Consider the following 27,074-nt stretch of genomic DNA (forward strand, 5'->3'; position numbering starts at 1 on the left):
GAAGCGCGAGTGTTGGGGGAGTTTGGGTGTTCACCTTTCTGGGTGTGTCCCTGTTAAAGTAGCAGGTACTGCCGCATTTTCTTTCTAATGTCTCTGCTGTGAAGACGTGAATGTCCGAGATGGATCTGTTCGCTTTGAAATCGCTCTTTTTTCTGCTTTCCTTTACTGGTGAGCACGCATCTTTCATTTCTAGCTTTAAGCTTGGTGATTTGCGTAGTTTAGTAATGTAATTTCATTGTAGTTACAAACAATTGACTCTTTACTCTCTGAAGTTATATTTTGTCATTCGAAATGCTACCTCTGCTTATTTTCAAATTGATTTTATTTTTTTTCTAACCTGCACATCTGTAAGTAACTATTAATGGTTTCTGTGTGCGCGCAGGGTTCTGTGTTGGGCAGGATGTTCTACCAGAAGGTCCGCTGGATGCAGGTGTGGGCCAAAACGTCACTGTGAAAATCCTGATTGAAAATGATGTGGGAGATGATATTATCTGGAATTTCAGTGATGGAGACGAACAAATCAATGTTGCTACTTTGCGTCAATCTGTGGTGCGAGTGGCCACTCCTTATAAAGGTAGAGCTTCAATTGATCCGAAAACTGGCTACTTGACTTTAACATCTTTACAGTCGAAGGACAGCGGAGATTACAGCGTCACCATTTTAGGAAATGATGGTACTAAAACCGGGGAGGTTAAAGTTCGAGTTCTGGGTGAGTGATTTCTTCTTGTTATAACTGAATAATCGCGTAATGTGTTGCCTTGTTTGGCGCAGTTTCATGAACGGTTCCTTTTTTTTCTCCTCCAACATCCGAACTGAGTTCATACTTTACGGAAAAGAGCTTTGGGGTTTAGTTACAGGCCTGTGTTGAAAGGTTGTTTCTAAATCGTCTCTCTACCTCTCTCCCTGAAATGCAATTTAGTGGACTGAAGTGCAGATATCCCTGCGCCACCAGTAAATTGGGTGTATATGGGTAGTTAATGCGTCACCTGCAGTTAAGCCACTTTTCAAGGACTTATCGGAGGAATAGAAAAGTCCGTCTTATGTCTTATCCACAGTCTTAACATCATGTGAATGTATGAAAATGGTCTTGTGAAAATAACACTGAAACGTTTTCATTCAGCTTTTGTACAGCAGTATTTCATAAAGTCCCCTCAGTGTTTCAAACAAACAGACAAAGTTTAAACGGCCTTCTCTGCCTCCTCCACTGCTACCTCAGGGTGTGGCTCATACTGTAATATCCTGTTTGAATGTGAGCATTTAGGCACAGGTAGGAGTGTTTTCTGTTCTGGATTTGGGACCTTGCTGCTTCACTGTTGCTTCATTTCCATTCCATTCCACTGTTAATACACTATTCTAAAGTTGTGGAATTAGACTCATCAACTGTACACAGACATGAGTCCAAAAGGATGATCTTTGTCGCGAACCTGTCTGCTGTAAAAATCTTTGTCAGATATTCTAATGTGCAGTCTTGCACATAACAAGAACACCATTCAACAGTTAACCAGCTTAAGGAAGGATTGTTTTCTTTTATTTTTCCTCTAAGAATGAACACACCTATTTTTCAGCTGATACATTATGTTAGTTTCTGCCTCAGTTCAGTTCAAGCGAGCACCAGATCAGGCCATCCTGGCGCACCAATCGCATTTTCACACCAAAGCACCTTTATCTGCATGTTTGTATCGCAGTCTCTTCTTTTGGCAGCAGTGTGGATCATTACTGTCTCTGCAGGGCGTTCGGGTTCACAGGCAGCACACAAAATCTGGTCTCTAAAGTAACCACTGTGTCAAGCCAGAGGCAGAGCACTTCGAGGTCACACTCAGAGCTGCTTGCCACTCCTTCACATTGTTCCCAAACACCTACTGTTGCCCAATCGTCAGCAAACAAGCAGTACAGTTAGACTCGTAACTTCTTATTGAGAACAAGTCCAACAGGTCTTCTTGAGGCAATGTCTCTGCATTCACCGTATTCAGCTGTTGATTTCAGAGCATGGTTTGATGATGAGAAAAGGACTAGGCGTAGTACGAGCACGTCATTAAATCCTCCACCCCCGTGTTTTATAATTGGCTGCTCATTTGTTGTAGGATTTCATTAGCCACCTCGGTGTAAATATCCACCCAAACACACCCTGTAACATTGAGTCATTCGAATTTGAATTTAGAGAGTTAAAAGCCATTTCTGAGGCAGGTTTTTCTTGTTGTTTTTATCATTCATTTCGTTTGTTCTTTTTTCTCTCAATGAGTCTTTGCACAGGCATGAAATGAACTTAAAATGACTTTAAGGTTTTTTTCTCATTCATAATGTAAATTCTTAATGAACTGCTTTTCTGAAGTCCTGAAGTAGCTAATCACATCGGAACCACTGTAACCATTTGCAGGCCAGTGGGAAGGGAGTTGCTGCATGGTGGACAGGCTTCATTGTTGCATATAGGAGAGTTTGAGATAAGACACGAAGTTAAATAAGTGTCAGCCTGTGTAACTTAACTTGCAGGATCAGGAACTCGAAAAAACAAAGACCGGTTGTGAGGAAAGAATGTACAGAATTGTTGAAACAGGCACAGAGAAGTATTGTAGTACTGTTTAAAGTTCAAGTCTCTCCTATCTTGCTTTGTAAAATTCTGTACGAGTTAGCCTACTTTCAGAAGCATTTCCTGCAGACATTTAAGGGATATTTATGACATTTGAAGTGCTGGATGCCTGTGATTGTGAAGCAACTGTGCAAGATTCATTAAGAAAAAAAAGAACTTAGTGCTGCAAAGTGACATGTGTTACATGTCTTTGTTGTTTAGATGGAATAGATACTGTTGACACTATGCCAAGCAAATGGAGGAAGTTTAGACTTCGCATTACCAACATCAGCTGCAAAACTGCCAATTTTTTTTCCTTTTTTTTCCATTTTCATTCTCTGACTCGTGACTTCCTATTTTTTTTTTCCTATGTAAATCTTGTTTCTCTTTACAGAGCCGGTGACTCAAGTGGTCATCAAATCTGACCTGGCTGAAGCTATTGAGCACAACAGCTCGGTGGTTCTTACCTGCTCAGCTAAAGGGTCCTACCTCAAATTCACCTGGACCCAAGGCACCAAGCCTTTTGTCATTGACGGCATACGGCTGACGCAGACAAATGTCAGTTTTATGCCTGTTTTTCAGCTTCTCCTCTTAATTGTTTGATTTGAAGATTGTGTGCCAGCAAGGGAGACATGCAATGTATTTTAGCTGTTGAAATATTGATTGAATTTGAACTGTTCATTGTTAATATTTAGTCATTGAATTATTATTTCTTTGTTTATTTATTGTAGACTTATATAAAGCTTGCAAATCACACAGATCAGTCAAATTTGTGAATCCACAAATAAATCCACCCACCCAGTGTTTTCTTGTAGTTTTAAATGATCCATTAAGTTCTTTAAAAAGGGAACATGATGCGTTCAGGCAACAAGCTGAATCACAGTCAGATGATTTGTCGGAGCTGAAGTTTACACACAACATGTAGGGATTCAGTTGTTCTTCATTCATGCATTGCTTATTTATTTATTTTTTCTTTGAATGGTTTCACAGAAGGAATTTTCCAGCGAGCTGACCATCAGAACTGTCCACAGGTCAGACCTGGTTGGGCCTATCTTCTGCATAGTAAAGAATCCGCTGGAGGAGGGGAAGAGCAGCCCCTTCAACCTCACTGTCCACTGTAAGTTCTTCACCACACTGCTGCATGGTGCAGATGTTTTGGCTCTTTCACAGAAGGGGACTGAGACACATGCAGTGCAACCCATTCAGATTCGGATTCAGGTCTAAAAAAGCCCGTTGAACAGTCTAATACACACCATTCTCCAAATGAGCATGACAGTCAGCACACATGCCCTTAGGGAATGAAAACTAAAGTCGAATTCATCAAAGGATTTCATGGGGATGGCATCCAGTGATGTTTTTCTTTGGTTCGTAAGGAGCTGTTATTTATAGTTTATTTTCTGGCACAACAATCTTTTGTTGCCATCTTGAAGCCAAATTACACTTTTATAGATCATACATTTCTAATTCTGGTAAGTAGAATGTCATGAAAAATACTGAGTAGAGTCCTGCAGGGATGAACCTATGAGATCTTACCTTGAACACAAAACTTAAAACACTTTACAGCGTTAGTTTCACAACTTTTAAGATTAGGAAATCTCAAATGAGTGCAGCTGTCCTCCATCCAAAATTTTGCTGCAGCTCGTTATATATACTGAAGAACATGAAAAAATATAGCCGAAAAAAGAAGATCTTTTTGAAGGATTCGGCTGATTTGCTAAGTTTGTACACGATTAATTGGGATAATGGTAACACTCTAAAACAATGGGTCATGTTACTATTTTACAAATCCGCTTGTTAGTGTCTTCAAGAAAGTAATTACTGATGGTCAATTTGACATTGTTTCTAAGTAACATCAACCTGAAACCTTCTTGTCATTTCTCAGCCCTGGCAGTTGGACAGTTGGTTTTATCCTGTCATTTCATAATCTTCCTTTGTTTGAAAAGTTGCACTTGACTGAATGAAATCCACACCTGTTTGACAACTAAAGAAGGTCACACGTGAGCCTGTCACTCCTTTCCGCCTCACTGGCCTTTTTGTCATAAATAGTTAATCTGCTTTTTTGTTACTCAGAGTCACACTAATGCAAGGGAATTTATATTGTGTAAAACCTGTTCATATTCAAATAAAGTGTAGTTTCTTAGTAGCCATATGAACCCTGCATTTTCGATTGCGGTGTGTGTGCCTTTCAGCCTGTACTCTCAAGCTAAAACCACACTGTGTACACAGCAGCCTACACCTCCACTCCTTCAGCATGACTAACCTGAAAGGCAGTGAAACCACACCGACCGCAGGTTTACTCTGTTATTAATTAATCAAAAGCTTACCTCTGCAGCTCAGGAGGATTTTGTCTGGCTTTATGGAGAAGTAAAGAAACTCGGTTCACTGGTATTTGTATGAAACCAAATTGACAATACCGTTTTACAACTGTTTTCCTTCTTTAGAAGGATGTAAAAGTTGTTGAAAAGCAGTTTTTTGAGAGCTTATTTGGTAATTGTAAGAAACAGGTATAATTCTTTATAACAGATCGTCACGAACCAAAAGCTTTCACACAGGAGGATGTGTTTCAGGGAACATAATGTTGTGCTTTTTAACATCTTCCTTTCTGCCATCTTCCTGTGTGGTGGCATTTTAAAAGGTGTATATAACAATTGATCGCTCCTAGCATCACTCAAACAGAAATCTGTGTGATTTTCAGATTACAAAAATAATACCACAATTATTGTCTCTTAAAGGATAAGACCGGTTTTTTGACATTGGGCCCTTGATTTCACATTATAACATGATGTTCTACTCACCCCTGCTTGTTGTTGGTCATTTGGAGCTGTTCCGAAGATATTCGAGAGGCGTCTGGCTGCTCTCTTGAGTTATTCGGCCATGAAACGGTTTCCTATGGGCAAGCTTATACAGGCACAAACTATGCTGTTTATAATTTATTAATTACTGTACACTAGCACTGATAACGTGGAGGTGCGTCGCTTACTTAAAAAAATCCGGGTTACTAATTTTGAATTTTAGCCGAATGAATAAATAGGCAGCAGGTCTGTGGGCTGTCTGTGGCAGTAGCACGACGAGGACGTCAGTAACACCCACTTTACGACAAAAAAATCAAAATTACAGTAACCCGGATTTTTTTAAGTAAGCGACGCACCTCCACGTTATCAGTGCTAATGTACAGTAATTAATAAATTATAAACAGCATAGTTTGTGCCTGTATAAGCTTGCCCATAGGAAACCGTTTCATGGCCGAATATCTCAAGAGAGCAGCCAGACGCCTCGCGAATATCTTCGAAACAGCTCCAAATGTTCAACAACAAGCAGGGGTGAGTAGAACATCATGTTATAATGTGAAATCAAGGGCCCAATGTCAAAAAACCGGTCTTATCCTTTAAGGCCCTGTCACACTGTTGCGTATGAGAGAAGCGTATGAGTTGCGTATGAAAATTAATCATACGTACGAAAAGTCCTTGAAAATAAAGAATGACTAGCGTATGAGTAGCATATGAACTGCGCATGCCCAGCGTACGTTTCAACTCGCCTATTGAGAATGAGGAGTCACGTGACTCCGGTCGGTCGGTCGGCCATGTTGGCAGAAGACGCTATTGGTTGCCAGGGGCAACGCCATTAACTCAGCAGCCTTTCCACATTGCTCCATTATTGCAGTAGACGACGCGCTATCAACATCTCTCGAGACATTCATCTCGATCATGCCTCCCAAGAAGCAATCGTCGTTTGCCCGGGCCCTGGGCCGAGGAAAAGGCAAAAAAACACAAGAATCATTCTCACCCAAACCTGCTGAAATGCCTGATGCACCTGCGGCTGATGAGTTACATGCTTCTGAGCGATCAAGATCCCCAACTCCTCCTCCTGACCGCTCCCGTGAATCGTCGGTTGCCTGCCGCAGGCTGTGAATACGCTAGCTGTACGGTACACCTTCATGCCAACATATGGCAATTTATGTCCAGCGTTCTCGACCTATCAGTAACGTACCTATATCGTACCTCTAGCGTATTCAGCGTATGCCTAGCGTATGCTTAGCGTATTAACCATACGCACAAAAGTTTTGAGCATGTTCAAAAATGTATTTCTGCCTCAGCGTATGCCAACGTATGCCAACGTATGCCAGCGTGCTTGAAACGTATACAACCTATGCCTAACGTTCCCCTGGCAAATGTCAGCGTATACCAGCGCATGAGTGATAATTTTCATACGCTAGTGCCATACGCAACAGTGTGACAGGGCCATGAACTGTGAACAGTAATCCACAATTAGACATGCATTTATCAAAGAAAAGAAAAAAACATGTTGGGGCTCAAAACAGCAGCACAGTAATGACGTAAAGAAGCAAAAAACAGGCAAATATGAATGAAGATATGCAAAGTTATAGCATGGTTGGTAGTAGTTATTATCATAAAACAGTAACATCTTTGTAGATATAGGGCAGAAATGAAAACATATTAACAAAAAGTCACACAAATGAGATTATTTTTCATGCAGAACAGAAGCAGTTATGAAGTGATTGCCGGCTCCTTGAACTCGAATTCTGTCTGTGTGCTCCACAGATGGACCAGATGCAGTCACCATTGCACCCCTGAAACCACCCCAGTACATCAAGTCCAAATCCGACTTCAATCTAACTTGTACAGCCACCTCCAGCCCGTCCGCCACCTTCACCTGGTACCACAATGAGGACCTCATGAAGGCCAGTGGTCCCGTCCTCACTCTGAAAGCCATTCAAGAAGAAGGGTTTGGAAAGAAACTGAGTGGCTACTCTTGTGAAGCCAAAAACACCAAGACCCTGCGCAGCATGAAATCTCCTGTTGTTACATTCTCTGTGATGGGTGAGTAATGTTGCTGAGTATTCTGGAAAGTCCTCTGGGTCTGGACCGTAAAGTGCTGCTTAGTCATAACAGATCACTATCTCACAGTTGTTTCCATTCATCTACTTTTGAGATGCCCGTGAATTCTACTTCTGAAGACAGCTTAGACTGAAAAAAAAAAACAAGATGACAGACAGGTGCAGCGTTAGCTTTGTTGTCGCCGTTGTTAAGTAATGACTGATTAGTTCTCTTGTTCAGCGTGGTGTGGTTCATTTCACTATTAAAGTTGCCAGTGTACAGGTTTATAATCATGAAAAGGATATGACCATTTCTCCCTCCCCTTGGCTTAGGTTGTAAATCAGATTGAAGGTGTGGTTGATTCCTATGATAGAGCCAATAATATATGTTTGTATACTCCAGACATTTAGTGCTCTGCATCATGACTAATGGGAAATATACAACAGTACAACATGAGCTGGTTCCTCTATGCTTTTTATCAGAGGTTGAAGCTTCAGGTTGACAGTCAGGTCCTGGTCCTGAGTATATAAAAACATGCAGTCTTCTTCTTGCTAAGTAACATTAGCCACGTTACGTTTTTGGTCGCGTCTTCAGGTGTCTTTTCTGTGATATATTTCCGTATCTCCACACAGCAGCAGTGGATAGCACCTGGCACCTCGGCTGGGCCAAATGCCAGGAGCTCGCCTTCAATTAAATTCTCCTCACAACTTGCTTGAGCTTCTCATTTCATTGGTTCCTATCAGCACATGGGAAATATAGTCAGTATTGGTTCCTCCAGTCTTCTACGTGGAACATATGGGTTGTCTTATGTGGCCTTTCTGAAATTGTTGGGCTTACAAGTAGACTGAAACCTTCTCTTTTTTCTGCGACATGCCTTTGAGGACTGGTAAATGGACTTCTATTAGCTGCTCGTGTTAGCACTCATTAGCACTCAGTGACCCACAGCAGATACAGTTTGTACCTGGGAAGTGTTGAAATGTTGCGCAACAGACAGACAGAACCATCTTTTTTCAAAGTACCCTCTGTAATTTACTGCCAAGTAATCTTTTTCTCGATGCTTTTGGAGGATGTTGTTGTACTGTTGGCAGGAGTCCATTTCTGTGTGTCAAACCTGCTGGATTGGAGGATGGTATTACACTTTGTCCTGAAGAGTTTCAGAATTCTTTCATTTCGGTTGATGAGAGAGTGAGAGGGAGGAAGGGAGGGGGAGTTTGCGTGGAAAAGGACTTGACACAAACATTTCATTTAGGTGACTCAAGGTATTTGGCAAGTTGAAACAGTTAAATGATGCCAAGAATGTAATTACCACAGTAGGAAGAACAGAAACCCTCAATGAACTGTTGCGATACTAAGCAAAGAGAAGCACAAAGGTAACATTTTGTCAGCTGATGCTGGATCAGGAGACAAAATAGTACTGTAATACCTTTAATCGTGCCACTTGGTATTTTCTAAGTCAAAACTAGCCCAAACTTTGAGTAAATCATGCTTTATTACACAGACTTCTCGGGTACATTAATCACAGTGTGCGTTACAAGTAGAGCTACCTCCTCAACTTACACAGAAGCTCCTACAGAGAAATCTTTGAAGGAATAGCAAAATATAACTGTATGCTAATGCCCAAACTTATACCCGTGTAGTTTTCATGTATCTGATGTCATTTCAAAGTATTTTAATTTGTGATTTACTCCTTTAATTTCAGTTTTGGGCTCCTGGTTTCTTACTCACTTAACCATTAGCTGTTCTATTCCAATTAAACTGCATTGTAAAAAGCAGAATAACTTTGAGTGTCTAATGAGGTTTAAATGATGAATTACGAATACAAGTCAAGAGTAACAACATTCTTCTGTCCCGCTTGCGCTCACAGAGCCAATTTCAGGTACTAACATCACTGGTCCGATTGCTGTCCTCATCGCTGGCAACGGCACGGCCAACCTCAGTTGCCAGGCAAAGACGGGTGAAGTAAAGGAAAGAGTTTGGCTCAAAGATGGCCAAAAATTGTCTGCCAGTGCCCGCGTGGTGTTCTCTGGTGACATGAGCTCTGTTGTTATCAACTCACTGCTAAAAGAGGACAATGGAAAGTACACGTGTAAGCTCAACAATCCCGTCAACGAAGAAGAAGCCGTCTATAACATGGTGGTTAACTGTGAGTATTTGCTTTGTGAGATGATTAGTTTTATTTCACACCATCAAACCAGTGATATTTTTAAGCTTTTATTGCCGGTAAAAGATTGTGCAAATTATTGTTGTTGTCCCATTTATTTTTACGTCTTCAGCAACTGAACAACACACTTCAGCCTGACTTACAGTGGTTTCAAACTCATGAGTGCTGTTTTATATTTTCACAATTACATCCTTTTTTCTTTCTCTTTTTGATCAGATGGCCCTGAATCAGTGGAAGTGAGAGGTGAAGAAGAAGTGGAGGTGAATACGGACGTGAAACTCACCTGCTCTTCCTCATCCATCCCTCCTGCCACTTTCACTTGGAAGATTAACGGCACAGTAACCAGTGTTGTCCAAAAGGAGTACACAATCACACCCGCCTTTTATAAAGACTCTGGACTGTACACATGTGAGGCATACAACGCCATCACCGGCAAAACCGTCCCCGCCTCTCATAAGCTCAGCGTCAAAGGTAAGCTTAATGTCTGCCACCTGTACAGACGATCACGTCATCTGCTGAGCTAAATGAGCAAATTGTACCAGCAGAGCGACATCCTGTTAGATAATAGCTGCAAGTATTGATTCATAGCTTAACAACCCGGATCAATATGAAGTTTTACATTTCTTTCCAGTTTTAACGCACTGAATTTATTAGTCTGAACCTTCTAGATTCATTGATAGAATGATTAACCAACAGCAAACTCTGCAGAGGACAGAGCCAGGAAGCTCTCCAGGCACGTCACACCAATACTTGTTTGTCTTACATCATCTTACAGAGTAAGAGATACCTGACCGGTTCTTGAAGTTTTATTTGTCATGCTGGCAAAGTCTCACATTTCTATGACAGAACAAGTGGTACACCTTAGTACGCTTACATGCACTACACTGTGGAAACTTGTGTGGACATGCTTTTGGGGTCTGTGACTTCACTTAAATACTATGATGATTAATCTTTAACATGCATACATATCACTTTCTTTGTTGCCTCAAAGGTTGTCGGTGATGTTAGCCTTCTAAATTGTGGAACAGTGCTAAACGCCACATAGATGTAAAGACGTTAACATGTACATCATAGTACCTCTCCTATGATGGGCATCAAGCAGAGATAAACACATTTTTTCAGTCTCAAAAGGCCACCTCTCTGGCATTGATGCGCCTTCCATAAAGCCTGTAATCAACTGCTGGAAATGTCATGGAAGGCTATCTATTTCACTAAGTTTATTTGGGCTTTACACAAAGTATATTTTGAGATATCAGTCAAAATTTGCACTCCTCTGAAATTTGGCCCATTTCGAAAACGCCACGTCGAAGAAATTGGTTTCCCATAAAGAAACCAGAATTTGGAGGTTGTGTCTTGACTACAGTTATGCATTGGCGTTATAAGACGACAAAGGTCATTTGTGATTTCACTGGTAAACTGCTTGTTGCCCTCATATGGTCGTTTGTGTGGGTGAAGGAAAAAAAACAACAAAGGCTTACTCAGTGTTGCCACACTGGAATGTCGCTCTGCCTTTCTATTGAATCCTTAGAGGGATGCCTATAGATTGTTATTATGGGAATTTATGGAACTTTATCAGCATGAGCAATCACTTCCACAGAACATACCACAGTCATACTGCGGGACATGTATTTCCTCTCTCAGTGAAACATGGCATTAATTCCGACCGTTACTTTCACAATGTTGTTTTTATGAATCTATAAGCTTCGCAGACTGTTGAGATCTATGAGAGATTAATAAAATCATGGTGTGTGTTGTCTTTATAGCGGATATAGATGATGGCCTCTCAGATGGAGCAATCGCTGGAATTGTCATCGCTTGCCTTGTCGTTGTTGGAGTCGCCATTGGCTTATTCATGTACTGCAGGCAGAAAATTCCGTAAGTACTTTTACTTTCCGATTAACTCATTATATGCATGTGTTATCTGACCCTGAATGGACCAAATGGGTAACGAGGAAATGGACCGGTGCCGTTGTAGAACGAGCCGAGTGGTTTTGGTGTGGAGGTAAACCTTTGATTCCAGTTTGCTATGGGTTTTGGCTGAAGATTATGACAATGTTGGACTTTTTCAGTGTTCAGGGAAGGTCTAAACTCCAGGTGAGACATCTCTAAACTGTGCTGTAATATTCCTGTTTTGTCTTTATGTCTTTTCTTTTTAATTCAATTTGTACTTAATCAGACATCCCCCTAAGGTTGGGCCCTGTCTTAGCACAGTCATGGTGGCTGATAAGATCAAGCTATTAGTTGACATTTCACTTCATCCCAAAGATGATTCAAGGAGTCAAAGTTTTTTCACCACACAAACCTGGAAAACTATGGAGCTGGCTTGGAGCAAGGGGACATTGTTCATTATAAGGAAACAGGAAAGGTCAAACGTAAGCCATTATTTAAAATATATGTTAGTTTGCTGCTTATAGACGCAAGAAACCAGGTCAGAGCAGGATAAATGGACCCAGAAACATCTACATACTTTAAGCCGACGAAACGATGGATTGCTTTTAGCCTTAGGTGTGTTTGGATCTTCTGACAATTTGTCTCTGAAAAAAACTTTCTCAGAATGAAAAGGAAAGGTTCTGCAGCGTTAAAAGTTCTATATTATATTCTAAAAATAGGTGAATTATTCTGTGACCTGTGATCTCGGTCATTCTCTTTGTTTCCGTTTCTCAATTGCGTCACCATGTCCTTGCCTTCTAAGATATTAAGGACATTCCTTTCACTGATTGTAACATGTTAGACTGATGTGTGCACACACCCACACACACATTAAAGGATTGCCAAACAACTGTCTAATTTGCACCATCATTTACAACACATCCCAGTCAGAAGTTTCCCTTGTTGTATTGAAAATGTTTCTACACTTTAGTCAAATCAGGCCTCGATTGATTCAAATTAAGAAAAGAAAATGTGAGCCAATTGTCTCAGTGAAAAATATGACATCAGGGCGAGTTCAGTCAGGCTTATTGTCAGTATTACTAAATCTACTTTGGTATTAGAAGGGATGGGCAGTAGCTCTTCTTTAGACATTAAAGCCCACATGGATTTCCCGCAAAAGCAGCGGTTGTGCACACATGAAGCAACACAGTCAGAACATTGTTTCATTCCCAAATGACACATTCTTCCCATACGACAGTAGCAATGATGCCACATCCTGTAACATTTCCACATACTTCTATTCATAATAGACAAGGATCTTTGCCTGAAAAGGAGGAACAGTGATGACACAAACTACTCACTGAAGCATTAATACATACCGATAAAGTCAAATCAGTTTTTATCTGCGAGCTACAAATCATATATTTCCCTTAATGATCCTAAAGATCAACAATTACAGACAATGGCATTAATACCCTGGGGCTTTCTTTTTATTTGGTTTGCATATTTATGATTTTTAGCACCTTGATTAAATGTTTAGTTTTATGATCCCATGAAGAATTGTCAGTTCAGATAGGGATCCAATTAATGAATAAATAATCTTCCTGTCTCCCTACACCCTCGACTCAGAGGAGCAAGAACTCCCGTTATTTGGCAACATTGATAATTTCGCACGTACAAAATGTCACAAAACAACTAGTAGCAATACAACTCGTGATTCCAGTTATCTAGAGTTCCAAGGCAATAAACTGATGGATAGATATGAAGGGCTCATGTACTCATAGTAGAGGTCAAACTTATTTTTGAGTAGAACATTTTGAAGATGCATTTAAAGTTAGTTTATTCGGCATTTCAATTCATTTTGGTTCAGTTTTATTTATATAGCACCAATTCACAACAAATACCATCTCAAGGCACTTCAGAGACAACATTAAATAACTGTTGTGAGACTTTCACTGTGATACAACACATGGAGAATGGATTTAAGACTGAGCAAGATCGGTTTTTCCTTCCCAGCCTGCAGGCTGTTGAACTAATCTTTTAGAAACGTGCAAAACCGGGGAAACCCTGTTAGTGTCTACGAGTGTAACTAAACCTCACCCCCCTCTACCTTTAACAAACTCTCCTGTCAGGATCATGCGATGCTAAAGAGGTCATCAGGTTTCGGGTGGGGGGGGGTTGTTCGGCTTGTTTCAATGGGCCCCAGGGCCTGAGTGATTCACTCGTCCATCCACCTGTCATTTTATCTTCCTGACTGTCAGAGGGTGTCAGCACTGATGACAGGAGGACTTTGTTCTGCAGTGAGCCACCATGTTGGTGATGATCAGAGGAAATCAAGTACTGAGTGGAGTATAAATTCCTCTTTGGAGTTGCTTTCAGCGGCCCAAATTGCAGCTAAAGTCACAAATCAAGCTGAACTTCAGCCGTATTTAGCGGTAGGATTTGTCCCGATGCGGCTTTTAAACCTGAGTTTGACTTTGGTTTTCCTGCAGCTATAAGCTCATTTAAATGAAAAATGCAAAGATTTTAATTACAAGTAGGCATTATCAGAAACGAGACTGATGAATCTGTGATCTAAAGGAGATGAAATCGGATGATTCGTCACTTCATTGGAAACTTAACTTGTGTTCCTGTCAGGTTTCTGTAGGGGTGATGACTCTGTTTCAGCAGGTGTGTTGTTGTTATTTTCAAAGCTAATTTACACTGAGGCAGGTCCGTCCTAAGCATGGTTACCATGGTGATCTACCCGGTTAGCCAGCTTTGTGATACAGGAGTCAACGCCGAAGAGAGTTGGATTACCCACTAATCTTGCAGTGCAGACCCCAGCTGCACACAGCAGATTGTTTTGTTGACTTTTAGCAAACAGCGACACATGAGAGCTTTTTATGCTGTTTGAAGTGAAGGTAATTAAAGAAGTGGGTCAAAGAGGAGGAGAAAGATGAGGAAGGCAGGAAGTTAGCTGCCGGATTCAACCTTCTCCAGACAACTTAAGCACTCACTCAGAAATGTAAAGAAAAGCCACCAACAGTGTTAAACACAAAGGGTGACCTGAAAGCCCGGCATTATTTCAGAGAATCAGCACTGAACCTGCGGCTGCTCTGGGAGCTGAATTTCCTCATTTATTAGGATTTATTGAAACCTTTTTTGTACAAGTACATCTCTTCTTTTTTACGGTTACCAACGTGTCATTTGCGTAACACACGCCTAAATATCTAATGCTAAATATCACAAGGCTTCTCCTTAAAGTATTGTTACATATAGATAAATAAATCGGTAAAAACATCTCACAGTGCTCAGCTGCATAAAATCCTGGCTTGTGATTGCTGATCTAATCTAAAGTTTAGATCCTCTGTAGGTCTGTAGTTATTATTGGACACACACCTGTTGTACTTGGGGACAAAAAGCACACCAAAGTAAGTCCTGTGCTTTTAATTTGCCCATTGATGATGGAATTGTGTTGTATATCCATGTTTTGCTTGTCTTTCGTCCGTTTGTTAAAGTGAAGGAGAGTTACACAGATGTGTGTTCAGATATCAAAATAAAGATCAATGATTCAATGATTAAGTGGGTCCTTGTATGGTCGCTGAATGAGAAACAGAAACTGGTACTTTCAGCTGCAGGTACAGACAGATAGCTTGCAAAGAGTCATGTCTCTGCTTGTGTAACACGGTAAAACCACCTGTATGAAACGTGCAGATACACGTCTCAGAACGATTGCACAATTCTGTCGACGAGGAGATTTAACCCTCCTGTTACCCTCGTTTTTTCAGACATCTATTATCCTTGGGGTCAATTTGACCCCAGCGATTTTAATCTATAAAAAAAGGACTGTAATTCAGAAATGTTCCCAACTTTTTGTGTCTGGCCCTTCAGGTTTATTTGTTGTTAGCATAAAAAAGCCCTTCAAGTGTTCCTGCCCCCCTCACACACACCCCATTTGTCCAAAACACCTAATCAATGACTAGACGAAAATGTGAAAATACTCATAAAATCTCATTGGCTGATTTAAAACTGGAAAGAAAGACATTTATTTTACTTCAATACCTTCTTATTATCTCTCACTACATATTTCTGTAATTTTTAACATGAAAATTGTCACATGTTATATTATGGCCACGCAGGCCTTCAGCCATGTCCAGGACCACCCTCATCCCCTGGTTCTTCTCTGGTGCTTCACCAGGTGCCTTGCCAGTGTACACCTACATATTCCAGACATAGCTGGACTGGGCATCACATGCTGCCCAAATTTTTATGCCATATATAGCTGGTTTGCTCGGGATGTATTGACGGAAGGGACAGCGCCCACGGAACGCAACCAAACATCATCCACTGTTACGTGGGGTCCTGGATTGTACAGCAAGGGCAATCTTTGGACCCACTTGTCCCATACCTCCCTTATGGCAGCAAGCTTGTCACGAGCACGCCTTCCCTGCCTGGTTTCTTTGTCATCAAAGCGGATGACACGGGACAACATATGGAATGTCTTCAGAGACATTGTGGCAGGAAAAATAGCCCTTCCTGTTTTAGGATGCCATAGACTAGCTGTAGCTTCCCCCTTTGATCTGTAGACCCCTGCTAAAATGAGTAAACCCACATAGGCTTGGAAAAGGGTGTCATCGATGTCTTGCCATGTGTCTCCATATACACGTTTCCCCTCTAAATTTGTCATGTCCAGTATGAGCTTTTCTATTGGTGGTGTAATGAAAAGCTCAAATGCTGTTTTCATGCTTTGGACATGACTAACTGCATACCTGGTGGGCCCTGGAACCATTTTGATTACATTAGCAGTGATTCGTCTCCCGTGCTGTTCAAGTGGGGAGACGGACCATGATATCTTGCCATTTTTTGACTGCAACCTGTCCGCTGGAGCGTCTGACACTACAGGGGGATCAACATGAAGGCTTTCATTCTCCTCTCCCTCATCTGATGATAAGTCATGGTTAGGATTCTCCTCAACATTATCCTCTGTTTCAGAAGCATCTTCATTCTCCCCTATGTCACTGTCACGATCAAAAAGCTGGGATAAAACCTCAGTAGTAGAAAATCTCTCCTTCCAAGTCATCTGTTCTTCTGGCTAACAGATATCACAGAAGGAAATTGTGTGAAATGATGGTCAGGTCTTTTTATATTTTATGCTGCAGTGTAAGAGGCTCCTCCCACTCAAGCGCGGGAAAGATCAAATATCAAAGTTCTCGTGGGAATCGTTTTTGTTTGACAAATGTTTGTGTTAGACAAATGTTTGTGTTATTAGAACTATAAGTGTTAGGGCCCTAAACATAAACAAGCCCTCTGAAGTATGTATAAGTGTGACCTTCATGTGAACTGAGACCAATAAAGCATCAGTGTAAGTGAATTTACAGTAATTCTACATTTTCTTGTATGTTTTATGCAGCTAAGTCGCTTTGGGGTCAAATTGACCCCAAGGAACACAGATGTATACAAGATGTGTACAGGACATCAAGAAAGTGTTATGATGAAAAATGTCAGTTTACCATGTTCCCCCCACTTAATTAGGAAAAGTCATCAAGTATGAAGCAAAAAGAAATTGCACTTTGTGAATTGTGAGTGGTCAAACATTGAAAGGGGTCAAATAGACCCCAAGGATAACAGGAGGGTTAAAAAAAAAAAAAAATCAGTAAACATTCAGTATCCTTTTTTTTTTTCTTTCTTAAGATTCAGCAGTTACATCTCAGAGCTAACAAGCTGCTAACTTGTTTTTACCAGGTGTTGCCAACCATAACATGTTATCCAATCCAATCTGATCTCAGTAATACAGCTCTCTTCAAAAGCCTCCTGTGTACCGGTTGAAATTCCCACTACCTCCAGCAGCAGTTAATTACGCGAATAGTAGATTCAATAAGTAGATTCAAACTCAATTTGGACAGTTTCATTAAGTATCAAAACCAGTGTGGCATAACCACACATATCTTTCCACATTACCCAAAGTGCAGCTCAGCGCAGATGTAGAATAGAGAGTGAGCCATGTTTTCTTTTCAGTTAGACACAGCGGACACTGCGTTACACTTGTGTTAAAGTCATAAACCGATTCTCTATGTTGAACTGATGTTTTAACTGATAATGTACGACATTTCTAAAGCTCAAATAATAAAGTATTCTCGTTCTTTATTTAGCTAATGTTCCTATTTCAAGCTTTAAGCAAACATTTTGGAGCCTATTGTTAAGATATTTCTGCAGGTTCTTCTTTGAGTGAGGTATTACAGCTAAATACAGCCTTCAGATTTACAGTTGTTGAATACTTTTTTTAAAGTGGTTGCTCTATCTGACTGTACAATCTTTCTGTCACTGGTGTTTACTACAGATTGTTGTTCGCGGACATGTTCACACACAGATGTTTGTGTATCTGCTGTCGCAGCACAACATCACAAATGAAACTCACCACATTCAGTTCAACCGGATAAAAAAGAAGTGAGAAATATGCTGGTAATACACAAGGAAGTAGTCGACATCTTAGTTCTACTCATGGGTGGAAGTGCACACAGCTCCCCGCCAATTTTTTATGCAAATTTTGCTCATTACGTAAAGTAATAACCTAGTAGTATCTTCAGGGGTGAGTTGATATTCCAGTTCTCAGGAAAACTGGTCCTTCACTGCCTTTTCTTTCAGGCATTAATTGACTAATCGACTGCACTGACCTGGAGTTTGTGGTGTTCACAGACAGCTTGTAGGTTGGAAGATAATCTTCTACATTTGTTTCTTTTGCTTCTAGTCAGCAAACATAATCTCACATATTTATCATGATGCATACGAACATTTGAAAGCAACCGACAAAGAGAGCGATGAATCTATTAATGAATTGCTTGACCAAAGAAAGTAATGTTACACTCTCACTGAAATCACTCTTCATTATCACAAGCAGAGTGAAGTAATGAAGTGGATTTCACTTTGATGGATTAAATAAGACAAATAAAAGGTTTCCATTTGATTGGGAGAAACCGCAGCAGTGTTTTTCTCTGATATTCATATTTTTCAAAAGTGTTCAGGCTTCACACGGAGTAAAAACAGGGAAGTGGTAAAACTAGTCCACCCAGTTGCCCTGCGGACTGCTGCACAGCAGTTTGACTGTTGTGGACATTTGCTTGTTTGTAGCTGGATGGAAATCAGTCAGCACCTCTAGCAGACAGTGTGGCCAGATCCTTGTCTCTGTCGTGGCTCACATTACAAAGAGCAGGAGCATATTTGGCATAAAAAATGGCAAAAAATTGGCGTAAAGACCCAAACTTTACTTTGCCATTCACCGTTTGCCTGAATTCTACAATTGTTTTGTAATCTTGAAAATAGAAATCTTTTCTGAAGCGGCTAAAATAAACACTGCTTGACATAAATCGTGTTGAGTATTGATGACAATAGCCAAACTTTGCTGTTTGAATATTTCAAAACCAGTTCGACAAATTGGAAAAGAGCACATAAATCTTTCCCTTTCATCGGTAAGATCCAGATTTAAAGCGGCACTATGCAACTTTCAGTAATACGGGGTTTGTTTACCATGCAATACACACCCCAAAGCTGTAGGGGGAGCTCCGTGGAAAATAAGGCGACAGTCTAGCCATAATATATATTACTACTCTAGAAGCTAACCACATTCAATTTAGCCGTCGACAGCTAATGGAGAGAGGTGTGTCTTATCAGGCTCCCTGGCTCGGCTCAGAGCCCTTTAGACCTGCCGTGAAGCAGTAGTTCTCGGCTCTCGTGTGTCGCGAGACTTCCAGAGGTAAACAAAGCACGCGGCGCCACAGGCAAAGTTGCAAGCGCTGTTTCGGGCTAGGGCCACCAGATGGAGATGGAAATGTCACCGTTTTCATCAGAACGGGTCAGCCAAGCTATCTGATGATTGCCAAGCAATTTTATGACCATGAAAAAGTTGCATAGTGCCGCTTTAACCGTCGACAGGTCGACAGAGAGCAACTCAAAAAGTTGCTGAATGATTTCAGAGATCTTAAGCCTCATGTGATAAACTCTCAGGCTCAGTCATTTCATCGATTTATTTGCAGTTTTTTTCTTTTTTCCCCAAGGCGAGGCCTGTGTTAAAAGAAAATGTCAGGAATGTCACCGTCATGTCCGCACTTGTCTTCCACAGCCCACGTGTGTCGCTGCTCTTCAGCTCATCCTTCAGTTTCATCTTCTCTCGTTTTTCTACATAATCACGACACTGCAGCCACTTCCTTATTCTCCTTGGTTAAAACTCCCTGACTCCTCTTTATTTACTGTTTGCCTTGTTTTGTAATCTTGCACATATATAATATATCTCAGAAATATAGACAACTATCTCAGCAGCCACTTCCTTATTCTCCTTTACCTCAATCATTCCACATTCAGTTTCACTTTTGTTCAGGCTGTAATGTTTTATTATGGACATGCTCTCTTTGGGAGATTGCCTTTTCACAGCGAGAATCTTTAGAATCTCTCGTAAGAAAAAAAATACCAGCAGACAGGAAGCAGCTGCGGGCGAACAAAGCGCTCCACCTTTTACTCTGTCGCCATGTCAACTGCTGCTTATGAGATCAAAGTTTATTCCATAATAACAGATATTCACATTTTATCATCTTGGCACCTTTGATCATTTACAGACTTGCTTACGTTATGACTCAGTAAGTAAAGTTTTCAGTGATTTCCACTGTCACGTTTGGACCAGGTTGTTTTGTCTGTTCCTGCTCTTATCATCAGCCAAAAAATGTATAGCAGTTTCAGTGATAACATTCAGTCATTGGTATTTTCAAAGAGGCTCGGTGGGTGTTTACTTTGAAAAGCCACTGACTTCCTGCATGCTTCACTGTGCTCACACAGTTGGCTTTGTGATGGGTAAATGGAAATATGGTGGCAATGCAGTGCAGGGTCAGTGGGAGATTTGTTAGGAAAATGAACGTGACCGTTGTTGGACACCCCAAACGATATTTGAACCGCTCCTTTTCAGTTTTAGGGTTTGTGGTTCTTGACTATAAAGTTTAGACATTCTAGAAATGACGTCAACTACGTGTTTGCACCAAAGTGTTTGAGCTAATGAAACCTGTGCAGGACATACGAGGAATTCTTGTGATGGTTGTCATTCCTGCTGTCAGGCTGCTTTAAAAGCATTATTCACTGGAACTACACCTGAGACATAGCGGCAGAAACAGATCACTGAAGCCACAGCTGTCGTTTTTGTGTTTTTCTTCGATCGTTTTGCGTGGGCCAACCTCGTAGAGCAGGTATCAATAATGTGAATTGGTAGATTTTTGGAAATCCACCGGCATTTCTGAGTTTTTCTCAGTGTGTGTGTACAACTGTGAAGATGTCTCACTTCCTTCCGCTGTGGTTGATGGGCAAACAGAAACACTGAGACAGCGAACACTGAGACTGGATCGACATTTCGTTTTATGTGATGACATTAACATCATCCCACAAGAATGCCGTGGAGTTGTCAGACATCAGTTGCTGTGTGTTTGTCTGGGTTTGAACTTCACAGCTAACTTCTTTGCAAATAACCTTGTTCATGTTGGTGTTTGAAAACATAATGGCTGTCATTTCAGCTGAGGTCAGAGATGGTGAGACGGTTATCATTCATCACACAAGTTGACAGTGATAATTTTGCAAGCTGAGTTTGTCAGAGCTAATCACTGCTTTCTGTTTTGTTGTGTTTTTTCAGAACGGAGTCACCGTACTAAAGACATCCCTGCACACTGCTGGTAAGCCTCTCTGATAACTGTGTTCTTCATAATGTCATGTACACACAGGCATTTTTAGCTGGAGGGAATGTTTTGAGCAACACCTACACTGGACTGATGCAAGGAAAATACACATATTCTAAATGCACATCATGCATGTACAAGTTTCCACACAGTAATCCAGATAACAATCCCTCAGGACAAAAAAAAGTCTCTTGATCAAATATTAGAAAGCAAATAGAGTTACTAAAGCCTCGAAACAACGTTTGAGTCTCCTGCAGTTTGCACTATTAAACCATCCCAATTTTTATAAGTGTTCGCTGGAGTAAAGTCTTTTTGTCATTGTTTGTCAAGTTCATTTTCAACATCAAATCTATTTTTTTTTCTTTTTTCTTATATTATTATTATTTATATTATTATTATTATTATTATTATTATTATTATTATTATTATTATATTTCACATCAAGACTGCTAGCAGCTACTGCTCTGCAGATAAGTTACCACCATCCATCGCCCAGCAGTTTCAGAACGAGGAATCGTTACAGTAGACATTGGCACTGCTGTGGGGCATTTGTGCCAATGCCTACTGTAACGATTCCTCGTTCTGAAACTGCTGGGCGATGGATGGTGGTAACTGTGCGTTTTCCTGTGTTTCCTCAGGTCGCCAGTCGGTGTTGAAACCGCAGCTACTGAGGCTGTCACCACTTAGTCAAGCTCATGCAGCCTGGTCTGCTGTTTACTGAGAAACATTTGTGTTTCTCTTTGATCTGCCGACACATACCAGGAGATCAAACTAAAGTCAAAGTGAAACAGCCCAACAGATGCAGCTAACTTCTTTAGAATTTGAAAACCTTTCCCTCTAGAAGGAAACCCTTCAGTGAAAAACACACTATAATTAAATAAATCTTAGTGTATATTGTGTAACATTACTGTGGAAAAAAACAAAGCAGAACTTAACAATAAATATTCTATTTAAAAGCACAAAGATGCAGCTGTGTCACTTTGTTGTAGATATGTTGCAAATATTGTTAATAAAGTCCAACACTAATGCAGTGGTTTTATCAAGTGGAAGTAAAATGTCAGTCTTTGCTGGGGGGACAATTTCTTAAAAACTGGGGCCCACGTTGATAGCCTTACAGAGAAGACCAATAAATACACAGTACAATTTACACTGTTGCCCTCATAAGTCAATGTTACCATTATTTAACTGCAGCTAAGAGTTAACCTCCATTAAAACAGCTCCACATGGCTAGTTAGCATAAGCAGAGGACAACTGTCCTTCCCTCCGTAGCTGCCTTGTCATTTGTGCTTTTATAAAATGTGCAGGATGTGTGTGTGGCCCCTTCTGTTGGATGGTTGCAATTTCCAGGCTAGCAATCTGCGTGTTTTGGTAACCTTGTTTGCTCTCGTTGTCTCTTCTCAGGCCCAAACATCGCACCATTTTGTTTCCCATGATCCACGTGTGCGGGGTGGATTCAGCAGGTTCCATGTGAAGCATTTTTCTGACCAGCCATCTCATCACTTCTCTCTCTCTCTGTCTGTCTGGCTGACAGAGACTGCGGAAAATTGAATTTGCCCAAACAATGGATTATGACAGGATTTTTAATTGTGAGGTGTTATTTTAATCGACCCCCCCCCCCCCCCCCCGACTGTAACACAAACGCGTCCACCTTCATTTGATCTGCGCCTCCTCTCTAACTTCTTATCCACATGTTGTTAAAAAAACATCGTCCCTTAGCTTTTGCCCCCCCCCCCCCCCCTCTTCCACTTCCTTTGAAAGAACTTGGGAAACAGATGAAACCTGCTCTGGAGATGTTTCCTGGGCTTAAGCTGATGGACCGGTGATTGTGATGAGTGACTGTCTTTATCCTGCTGAAAATCTGAGGAGAACACACAGACAAATACCAAATGACTGCTCACACACGCATGGGTGGTCACACTTGTAGATATTCATGTTTCTGGGTGAAAATAATGTCTGGAAAAAAAAGTTTGATTTACCCCACTGCCTGTGGCAGGTGGAGGGAGTTTGTCTGATAGGGGACACTTCAGGTGCAGTGGAGGATTTAAAAAGTTTAAAAAGTTTTAATTGTACCCCGGATGTGGTCACTTTGATTCAAGATGCCTCAGTCAGGTCTGTGCTCACCACTTTGTAAGGAGTCTTTTGGTACACCTGCTGAGTCTAACTCGTTGCTAGTTGAGGTTACTGAAAACAATCTTTACCCTTTTGTCCCATGTTACATTGAACACAGATTTAATCAGATTTTTTTTTTACATTCTAGAGCATGTCCCTTTTAAACAGTAGGGGACATTAGTACTCATTTATTTCATATAGCACAAGTTCCAAAGAACTTTGAGAAAATCCATATAATGAAAAAGTTAGTACTACTGAAGAAAAACAATGTAGATTTTCATAATAGTATTCATAATACGCAGTCTCATTAGAATAAATTACATCAGAAAATTTTTTTAAAACAAAAACCCAACAAAAATGGTATATCATTTAGATAAAAGATTTGAAAAACGGTGAGTTTGAAGCGATTTCTGGGACATAACACTAAAGAAAGAACAGATATCTTTGTGTTTTGAAGTGTTTGACAGTCATCAGCTAACACACCCCAAAGAATTGAAATGGCCTCAAGTTAAATAAATCAGAATTGGGCTGTAGCAGTTGACCTCCCCTTCTTAAACTCTTAAACACTAGCAAATTTCTAAACGTCTAATCATCTAATAATTTGCAGCAATCATTTGTAACAGGATATAAACTCGGCTGGCAGTTTGTTAGATCCACCAAGCTGAAATGAAAATAAATGTAAATGAATTCTTCTACATGAAGGTTCATTTCCTTCTCTGTTGCGGAGTACTGTGTCATACTTAATGCTACCCTTTTCCTGCAGCTAGCACACAAGCCAGCTAGAACGATGATGAAGGGTCCAGCATGGTTCTCATACAGCACAGTCCGATTAGCACTTCATAAAGGAGGAAATTTAGAGCATATTGGCCTTAGATTTAAGGTTGACCTAAAAACTGCCAACTGAGTTCACTGACTGGGTTTAGTCTTCACTGTATCACTACTGTACTGTAAGTGTAAATATTAAGAGGCCTGTAATGTTATCAAATAACTGTGGATGAGTAGTTACGTTTCTGAAAATGTAAAAAAAATATATATGGACAGTAAATGTTTTGTTGACCACACTCTACCAACCTTACAGAAGTCAAATTATACTGACACAATCTCTACTTTCAAGAGCTGGCTTCCCTCGAGCGGTCTGTGCTTTACATTTATATGCCTGTCTTTCCGGTTGAGGATCTTCTGCGGTGTTCATTTGAATCATCCAGTCGTCTTCTGCTAAGAGCCGACAGAGGAGGAGGGAAAGGAGGCAAGATTCGGCACGCAGGGCCACATCAGTGAGGTTAAGGAGAAGAAGAAGAAACAAAAATGAAATGAGCTGGAACATGTTTGCAGGCAGTGGCATTCTTTGAGGTTTTGGAGGGAGAATTTGAAGAGCTTCAGGGCAGTGCTACTTTTTCCTGCCATAGTTGCAGAGAAGTTGTTTTAAACTAATTTACAGTTGTTGGAGGTTTTTAATACGTTATTACATTCATTCATTTGAACCTGGAAGAAAAACACTTGTACGATTTGGGAGTTCAGCTTTTAGTCAGATCACATATTTTCTTGAGTATTTGATCATCACTCCCTGAGATGATTTATCTCACGCTTTTAGCTGATTTATGATGTACTTTCCCCCCTTTTTTTTGTGGTTAGTGATGTATGTGATCTCAGACTTGAACATGCACTGATCTCCAGTAAGAAAAGTATTTATTTAGTTGAAAACCTTAATGACTGGAGATGAAGATCATAGCTTGTCAACGGATCACACATTCAGAAACTGATTGATGTTTTATTATCAATACCTTTCTTTTTTTTTTACAGTTTGTGTCTCCACCAAAAACTGTAAATTGAGGAGTTTTAAAAACATGTGTATGCCTTCAGTTTGGAATAAGATGCAGCAGAGAATGTATTACTAACACATGTAGATATGGCATTTTGTTTTCCAATAAAAAAGAAGTTTGTATGTTTTAACGCAACACAAGCAGACCTTATAGAGATACTGCCCTCACTGTAAATAATAGAGGTAACTTACTTCTCTGTAAACGTTTTTTTTTATTATATATGGGATTTTATTTCTTGTTATGATTTCATGTTTTCAGAGATGCTTGTTAATGTTTACAGAAACTGTTTTGCCTATGAAATCCATAAGATGAAATAAATACCCACCAGGTGAAAATCACGTCTCTTTTTACAACCTTGTAAAAGCTGTAAATGTTTGAAAATAATTGTTTGTTGCGCTTTCATTTTATGTTGTTTTGCAGCGTGGCTTTGTGGTGGCTTGTTTCAGATGGTTTAAAACAAGAAAATAACCAATGAGACTCTGTGTGTGTTTAAATCATCCAATCACAATGTCTGCCTGTGTGTGCGTGTTACAGTATTAGTCAGCTGAGGGGAGGTCCTTTCTGTCCTCACCTGCCACACCTGAGCCACACACAGAGATAGGGAACACATTCGGTCTCAGCAAGTCTTCTAGTTTCCATTTAAGCGCGAAACAAAGTTTCAAAAATCATTTGAAATGCAACAAGAAATGCAGTGCCACCACTCGAAGTAACAACTCTTTGAAAACAAAACGTTCTGAAAAAGAGACATTTTACAATTTCATGAAAAATGTTAGCTCATCTTGAGTTTGGTGGCAAAAACACATCTCATGAAACATTCTGTAAATGTCAGGGAACTTAGGAGCCCAGATGCTGGACCTTTGGGAGAGGAATGTTGTCCCATTCTTTTCTGATATAGGATTCTAGCAGCTCAACAGTCCTGGCTCTTCTTTGTCGTATTTTTTGCATTTCACAATGTGCCAAATGTTTTCAACTGGTGAAAGGTCTGGACTGCAGGCAGGCAGGCCGGTGCAACATCTGAACTCTGCTACTGCATAGGCATGCTGTTGCAATAGATGCAGTATGTGGTGTACTACTGTTTTGCTGAAGTCTTAAAGGACAAGACCGTTTTTTTGACATTGGGCCCTTGATTTCACATTATAACATGATGTTCTACTCACCCCTGCTTGTTGTTGGTAATTTGGAGCTGTTCCGAAGATATTAGAGAGGCGTCTGGCTGCTCTCTTGAGTTATTCGGCCATGAAACGGTTTCCTATGGGTAATGTTATACAGGCACAAACTATGCTGTTTATAATTTATTAATTACTGTACACTAGCACTGATAACGTGGAGGTGCGTCGCTTACTTAAAAAAATCCGGGTTACTGTAATTTTGAATTTTTGTCGTAAAGTGGGTCTGTGGGCTGTCTGTGGTAGTAGCACGACGATGACGTCAGTAACACCCACTGTACGACAAAAATTCAAAATTACAGTAACCCGGATTTTTTTAAGTAAGCGACGCACTTCCACGTTATCAGTGCTAGTGTACAGTAATTAATAAATTATAAACAGCATAGCTTGTGCCTGTATAACATTGCCCATAGGAAACCGTTTCATGGCCGAATATCTCAAGAGAGCAGCCAGACGCCTCTCGAATATCTTCGGAACAGCTCCAAATTACCAACAACAAGCAGGGGTGAGTAGAACATCATGTTATAATGTGAAATCAAGGGCCCAATGTAAAAAAAACGGTAAGTAAACATCATTGGCCAATGTGTCCAACCTGTCCATCCCATATCATATTAAGCTAACATTAGCTCACTACCGACTAGGCTAACAGGATAATATTAGCTAATTTGACAAGCACTTACTGGTCAGAATGGATCTTCAAATGACGAACAAAGTTCAAAGTTATGCTAGATGCTTAACACTCAAGTAATTCAAGTCATCGTGTCTCAAGTCAAGTCAAGTACAGAGTCTTTAACTTCCAAGTCCGAGTTGAGTCTCAAGTCTTTTATTTTATGTCAAGTCAAGTCACAAGTCATCAAAACAGCGACTC

At 40.5% G+C, this 27,074-nt stretch overlaps 1 protein-coding gene across 1 annotated transcript; it reads left to right on the forward strand.

Moving 5' to 3' along the window:
• Positions 1-51: 51 nt before the first annotated feature.
• LOC142367251 (cell adhesion molecule CEACAM20-like) lies at positions 52-25,515 on the forward strand. The gene is made up of 10 exons (XM_075449234.1): positions 52-168; positions 383-709; positions 2,958-3,121; positions 3,554-3,680; positions 7,123-7,401; positions 9,263-9,541; positions 9,776-10,030; positions 11,323-11,434; positions 21,069-21,108; positions 22,513-25,515. The coding sequence occupies exons 1-9, from the start codon at positions 111-113 to the stop codon at positions 21,085-21,087; spliced, it is 1,620 nt and encodes a 539-aa protein (XP_075305349.1). The 5' UTR covers positions 52-110; the 3' UTR covers positions 21,088-21,108; positions 22,513-25,515.
• The last annotated feature ends 1,559 nt before the right edge of the window (positions 25,516-27,074 follow it).

This window comes from Odontesthes bonariensis, chromosome 18 (assembly GCF_027942865.1).
Source record: "Odontesthes bonariensis isolate fOdoBon6 chromosome 18, fOdoBon6.hap1, whole genome shotgun sequence".
In the NCBI taxonomy this organism is placed as follows: Eukaryota; Metazoa; Chordata; class Actinopteri; order Atheriniformes; family Atherinopsidae; genus Odontesthes; species Odontesthes bonariensis.

Excerpts from the sequence above, each read along its gene's own strand:
- LOC142367251 (XM_075449234.1), top strand. The coding sequence starts at position 111 with ATGTCCGAGATGGATCTGTTCGCTTTGAAATCGCTCTTTTTTCTGCTT. Across the intron at positions 169-382 it reads TTTTCTGCTTTCCTTTACTG|GGTTCTGTGTTGGGCAGGAT; the intron begins GTGAGCACGCAT and ends GTGTGCGCGCAG. Across the intron at positions 3,681-7,122 it reads CTTCAACCTCACTGTCCACT|ATGGACCAGATGCAGTCACC; the intron begins GTAAGTTCTTCA and ends TGTGCTCCACAG.